Source organism: Trachymyrmex septentrionalis, unplaced genomic scaffold, assembly GCF_001594115.1.
Source record: "Trachymyrmex septentrionalis isolate Tsep2-gDNA-1 unplaced genomic scaffold, Tsep1.0 scaffold2, whole genome shotgun sequence".
Classification (NCBI taxonomy): domain Eukaryota; kingdom Metazoa; phylum Arthropoda; class Insecta; order Hymenoptera; family Formicidae; genus Trachymyrmex; species Trachymyrmex septentrionalis.
Genome location: NW_017305179.1, coordinates 2,161,696 through 2,168,064, shown reverse-complemented (window position 1 = coordinate 2,168,064; position 6,369 = coordinate 2,161,696). Strand labels below are relative to the sequence as shown.

Below are 6,369 nucleotides of genomic sequence, written 5' to 3'. Positions count from 1 at the left end.
AATGATCCAACCATACCGAAGATATCGAATTAAAAGAAAACGACGACTTTTGTCTAAACTAAATTCAAACGTGATATCCCAATGTCAGGCAATAAAAGCATGCCAAAACACGTTGAAGCACGGTTTTCGAAAGCTATTTACTAGGTATAAAATCTCGTGTTCATAAAATATACCGCCGATTATGTCATATCAATGTTCCTGGTGATATTTATATCTTTCTATATATTTATAATTATTTTATTCAAATATGTAATTAGTAATATTATGTAATTGTTAAGCGCGCACTATTACGTTAAAGTATATCATACATGTACAGTAATGTAGATGCAAGGAGAAACAATTTTCTAGTCAATACACCAATCTCCATTTTTATGTCTGTTGTATGCAGATACAGGAGAGGTAACGTTTGATGTACGTCGTGTATATATGTAATGACTGCATGTAAAATTTGAATACAATCTTTCTTTGAGTCTATATTAATGTTCAATATGTTTCTTGTCTCCAGCGTTTCAGTCATTGCATCATTGAAACGCAAAAATCAAGAGAAATCTGTCTATTTATATCCCTCATTATTTTATTAATATTATGTCTGTCGATATTTAGTTCTACAACAATAACATTGTCGTTAAGAATTTAACTTCAGGGTGATTAGCTATACGTGATTCAAATAATTTCACGAATAACAATCAATTTGCTTTATTATTATTATTTGTGCATAATGTGAGTATAATCTTAAACTATCATAAACACTACGAGATGTAAGATTTCTGCGATGCTTTCTGTTACATTATGCTGCTAATTCTGTTCTTTTTGATACTGAATTCGGTCTATACTTCTTATATTATAAATTATACACAGATTTATAATGTAGCACATGAAATCGTGTATAATTATATAATTATATGATACGTCTAATTATATAATTATATAATTATTGACAGATATTCTTGACATCTTCGTATATGTATATATATACATATATGTATATATATATATATAAATTTTTTCCAAAACTTTCAAGAATTGTAATCTAGATGTATAGATTAAAAAATTGCTTTAAAAACATAATAGTAATTCATCATAATTAAAACATAAAATATATAATCAGGAGGGAGAGAAGAATGTGTAAATAAAAGATTTAAAATAAAATTTAAAAAATATTTTTTAAATCTCAAAAATAGTAAAGATAAACAGAGATCATAAATTCCACATATTGACGATACAGAATAAATCAATGAATTATTAATCACAAATATATTGCTCTTAAATATTATATTGTAATAATAAATTGTGAAATAATATTTTGTACGTAAAAGATACGAGTCTCATTATATACACAGAGGTCGTACAATCACGTTATGGAGAGACTTGGTATTCATTTGGAAGTATTAATAGAAACTATACAGTAATCACAAGACTATTATGCTCACTGATATTTCCTTGACATTTGATTTTTTTTTTAACTTTAGACTTTAAATCTAAATGAATGTACTAACAAAATCGCACATATGCAACACCTTTGTTCACAGATTCTTTTTTTTTGTGAACAATGAATCAGAACGGTAATTCCAAAAATCTAAAAGTATTTAATTTCATCTCTATATACCAACAGGCATATATTCATTTGTGAAACATTGTAAAGTATTATATTATAGCGGCTTATGCTACGTATCGCGGAATAACTATTATTTATCTATTCAGTATCTTTTAAGATATTTTGTATTTTTTCTTTTTTTTTTGTTGGTTGCGAGATACCTCACAACCTTAAATTTTGTGTATATGCTATTTAAATTAATCCGGTGGTAGAAAGCTGAATAGTCGGAACTGTTCTCTAATGCGTGGCCTTACGTCACCTCCCTGCAATATAAAAATGATTTAAAAAATTACTAAATAACTGTATTCTAAAAATAAATATATCAGAGAATATATATGATAAGAGCTTACCCAGTTTACCAGATTTTCTAAAAATGGTAATAATTTCATTAGTTCGTTATCTGAACGATCGGCAAACCAACTTTCTATAGGTATACCATTTTCTAGCTATAACACAAAATACATGGTTTTCATAAGTATATATTCTATATTAGTAATCGTATCCATATGTATGTATATATAAATGACAAGCCATATTATATTAAGTTACCTGATATCCAAATGCTTGTGGGCTGTTGTCAATAATGACGGTTTTAGATAGATCCCTGCCTAAGATGGACAAGTCCTTTATGTAATTTCCATTAACGCATACACAGTGTTCCCTGAACAAACGATACTTGATCAGCTTTCGTGTTGGATCCAGTAGATTCATCAGTTTGTTGGCATACACTCGCTTGCTCGCCGTGAATAAAATCACCTCGTAGAGCGACGAGACATGTTCGAGGAATTCGCGGAAATACGGTCGCGTTCTAACGAATACCGTGTATGTTACGTCTTGAAAGACTACTGGGAAGCGAAATGCCGCGTCAGATAGTTCTTGCAGACTGCAGTGAACCAATGTTTCATCCTGCAAAAGGATCATAGATAAATGTAGCTGTTAATCACTGCTCGTATATTTCGTAAATGTATATATAAAGACGGAAATGTTATGAATTTTATCATGTAGAAAATAAAAATAACATAGGACAACATGATCTGAACCTGTGTTTAAATATTTAGACAATGTCTAATAAATGTATGTGTTAAGATTTTTATTAAGATTTTTATTTGCGTATATATGTGTACTTGTTCCGAGTGTGTTGAGCGAGCATACCAAATCCAGGACCAGACTGAATTCCGGACTACTCCGTGTTTTGAGTGGTAGAGCCGGACATCTCGCTCTCATCGCCGGCGTAAGGGGCGGTAAGTGTTTGATGAAGACATAAGGATCGAATGGCTCCCAATCTTCCTGAACTTGAGTGACCATGTTCTCTACATCGCAAGATTCTACTATCTCTTCGCTACCCACCTCCATGTATTCAACCTCGTGATAACGACTGCCGACGTCCTCGGAATCATATTTGTCACTAAGATTGCCATTCGTATCAGATGGATGATGAGGATTTATATTGTACATACTTGCTGGTATACTGTATTTTGTACTGGGATATCCAGCAGTTGTTTCATATTTTGTTGGGTCTGTTTCAATAGCATATTGATCTTTTGGGAGATCACTGCGGTTTTCATTGTTATCGATTAGCGAATACTTTCCTCCGTTCGGGAAGTATTTGTCGGACGAGTTGTACGCGGTACGGACGTTATATATCGACGTTGAGTGCATCAAACTGTAATATTCTGCAGAAGTTTCGGCATGCGCGTATAAGGAGGAGTAGTGTATCGATGATGGTAGTGTAGTATCTATAAGAAAAAAAAGGAAGAGAAAGATAAAATGTAAAAATATAAATTAGAATTAATTTGATTACACAAGCATATGTAAGTATACCGTTGTTCTTGCTTCCTTCATCATCAAGCAAGCATGCGAGATCTGACTGCGATCCTAGAGATACCGGAGGCATTAGACACGTCAGCGAAGATACACTTGGTATGGAAGATTTCAAGTCATGTACCGGCGGTATCATCAAACCTCGCGAGTCTGTATTCGTTACTGACGAGAAAAGAGGCAGAGTAGATCCGCCATTCCAATTTTCCTTGGACTCCTCCGAAACTTTAGATGGCGACGCGTTTTTAGCAGACTAGAAAACGCACGTATTACATTGTAATAATTTATGCCTAATTTCTTCACTTCCAGATAAATTGCGGATAACTTTATCCAGGAGATATCTCCATTGTAACGTGCAAGATAAAGTCCTGGATGAAGTTCTATAATCTAAAGGTGAAGAAATTGGGTATAAGTGATACAGCTATCTTCATCATAGAGCAACTTACAATAACTGTGTCAATTGGTGGAGCCCGATGCAAAGGGGTCGATGTAACCATCGAACGTTTTATGCATTTTCTTCTGCGAGGTCCTCTTTCCCGTCTAATAGGCGTGGATTTGGCAAAGTGTAAAACATTTTCTTTACAAGCCTATGAAAATAATAATCTTTTTAATGGAATAAAAAAAAAAATGCAAAAATAGCCTGTTGAGAGTACAAAAGCACACGATATCATAGTACATATGACATGAACAAGAATTTCTTTTAAATCTTTTATCTTTGGTAGACATTTAACTTACTTCTTTTAAAAAATTGGATGATCTACGTCGCCACTGACTCAATCGGCTGCATTTACTTGACGTTATTACTCGACTACTGTTACTAATATGTTGTACTTTTCTTGCAACTTGCGCTCGTTGGCCAGTTGCCTTTGACGCCGTTACACCGCTTAAACTTAAACGGCCACGCAATCTCCTGCTAATCCGTTCACTTCTCAGCCACATTTCAACAAAGTTGTTAAGTGTCCTGAAATGGTACAATACTACTATTCTTGAAGAATTTTTACAGGAAAAAAGATAAACGTAAAAGGTAAACGTAAGTAAAACATATATCTAATAAGGTTATGCTTGATGCAAAACATGTATTAAAATACTTGTATTAATTACTTTGCTTCTAAAAATCATATTTTTGGGAGAAATATTATCTATTTGGGATTTATTAAAAATTGCGATAAAAATTGAAGATTTTAATATACCTATTTTTAAAAAGAAAATAATTTTATTTCTATATTAAAAATTTCTTAAAATTTTCAATTTCTCTCACAATTTTCCGAAATAATTAAAGATGGATGGATATATTCATATCAAAAATCGTTATTTATTTGGACCTGAGCGTTTTTGGATCTTTCAAGTGTCGTCGATGTCGCGGCGTCCGGCAGCTAGAAGCCAAACGGAGTAATCACGGGCTCCGAGGAGGTTTCAAAGAGCCGAGATCGGCGAGATCTCGCGAGACGTCAGCGCGCGGGACGTTTCGCGCCGGCTAAGATCGCGCGGGAAAGAAGTTCGATCGTTTCATAAAAAGGGGCGTTCCGGAAGCGCATCTGTGTGCGTGAGGGCACGCACATACACATTCAAGTCGCCTCTTACGGCGCCCACGTTCGACATTCCCGCTGCGTATGCCGTGTACGAATGTATGGTACGTCCGTGTGCAGACGCGCGCGATTATACACATTCACACGCATACGCGGTACGAAGAGCCGTATATCGATTTACATGCGGCCAATAGCCTGTACGTCGCGTCGCGTCGCGTCGCGTCGCGGCGGTTTCGCCGGGAGACATTACATGCCGGTCGACGAATTCTTCAAAGAATTCTAGAATCTGATGGCGGATCGCTTATTATTATTCTGTTCGAACAAGAATTTTTCTAAGTATACGACATGACGTTACGTTACGTTACGTTGCATCGCACCGTAACGGCGCGGTGACGATGATGAAGATCGGTAGGAGGGGTAACGGGTTACGGGGCGCGGAGATGACAACGAACCACAGTGAGCGAAGGACTCGTGGGACAGGTGAAAATTCGCGCGAAAATCGGCGGGTGGGCCGGCCGGACATGAGAGAAGAGCGAAAAGCGATTGCTTACCATACTCCGCGGCGAGTCGGCGGCGGCCGGCGCGCTCGCACACCGGCACGGAACGGACGTAACGCGGCCGAGGCTCACACACGCGTCTCATTCAAAATCTCCCGACGCCGTCCGTCGCGTGCGCTTATCATCCCTCCGAAACTACACAACAAACATGGCCGACGGCGTCACCGTCGACAAGCACTCGCGGCGTCAAGCGCGGCGCCGCGGCCTCGGCACCGCGATCCGCGGCACTCGCGCGCATTTATTCCCGCCGTACGACGGGACGGATATGGCGAGCGGCGCACGAACCTCCCACCCAGGTGACAGTTTCGATGATGTCGACAGGTGTCGGATTGCTGTTTCGACACCCGACGTACATACATCCGGTCACCGCCGTTCGCGCCGTCTGCCGTTTCCTGCACGACTTCCGCTCTCTTTCGCTCAACCCAAGATGGCTCCATTCTACCAACATCCAGGTGCATTCAGAAGCACGATCGCTCACTGAGCGCTCAATGAGCTTTTGTACCTGTTTCCGTCTACATTTTTAGATCTAACGGAATGTGCCAATCAGATACAGGAGCTTACTGAGCGCTCAGTGAGCTCTTTTACCTGTTTGGTCTACATTTTTAGATCTAATGGAATATGCCAATCAAATGCAAGAGCTCTAAAGCCCATTCTACGTTAGACGCAAGCTGATCGCAAGTTGGTTGCGACAGCTGATATGAAGTGTTGATTTCAAAATGCAAGCTTCAGAACGGGCATTAATCGTGTTTAATAACATTCGTTATAACCCAATAACATAGTTATGAAACTAACCAATCACAGTCGTTGCGTACCTCCAAGGAACAATGCTTACGATTGGTCAATTTCATACAACACATAAGAAAACCAACTAATC

General features: G+C 37.8%; 1 protein-coding gene across 1 annotated transcript; it reads right to left on the bottom strand.

Moving 5' to 3' along the window:
* Positions 1–1,241: 1,241 nt before the first annotated feature.
* Positions 1,242–5,838, bottom strand: LOC108747326 (CTD small phosphatase-like protein 2). The gene is made up of 8 exons (XM_018484720.1): positions 5,490–5,838; positions 4,148–4,373; positions 3,859–3,999; positions 3,416–3,665; positions 2,747–3,330; positions 2,144–2,500; positions 1,945–2,040; positions 1,242–1,857 (listed from the first exon to the last, which is right to left on the bottom strand). The coding sequence occupies exons 2-8, from the start codon at positions 4,349–4,351 to the stop codon at positions 1,792–1,794; spliced, it is 1,698 nt and encodes a 565-aa protein (XP_018340222.1). The 5' UTR covers positions 4,352–4,373; positions 5,490–5,838; the 3' UTR covers positions 1,242–1,791.
* Between the last annotated feature and the right edge of the window lie 531 nt (positions 5,839–6,369).

Excerpts from the sequence above, each read along its gene's own strand:
- LOC108747326 (XM_018484720.1), bottom strand. The coding sequence starts at position 4,351 with ATGTGGCTGAGAAGTGAACGGATTAGCAGGAGATTGCGTGGCCGTTTA. Across the intron at positions 3,331-3,415 it reads TGAAGGAAGCAAGAACAACG|ATACTACACTACCATCATCG; the intron begins GTATACTTACAT and ends TTTTTCTTATAG. Across the intron at positions 1,858-1,944 it reads TAGAAAATCTGGTAAACTGG|GGAGGTGACGTAAGGCCACG; the intron begins GTAAGCTCTTAT and ends TTTATATTGCAG.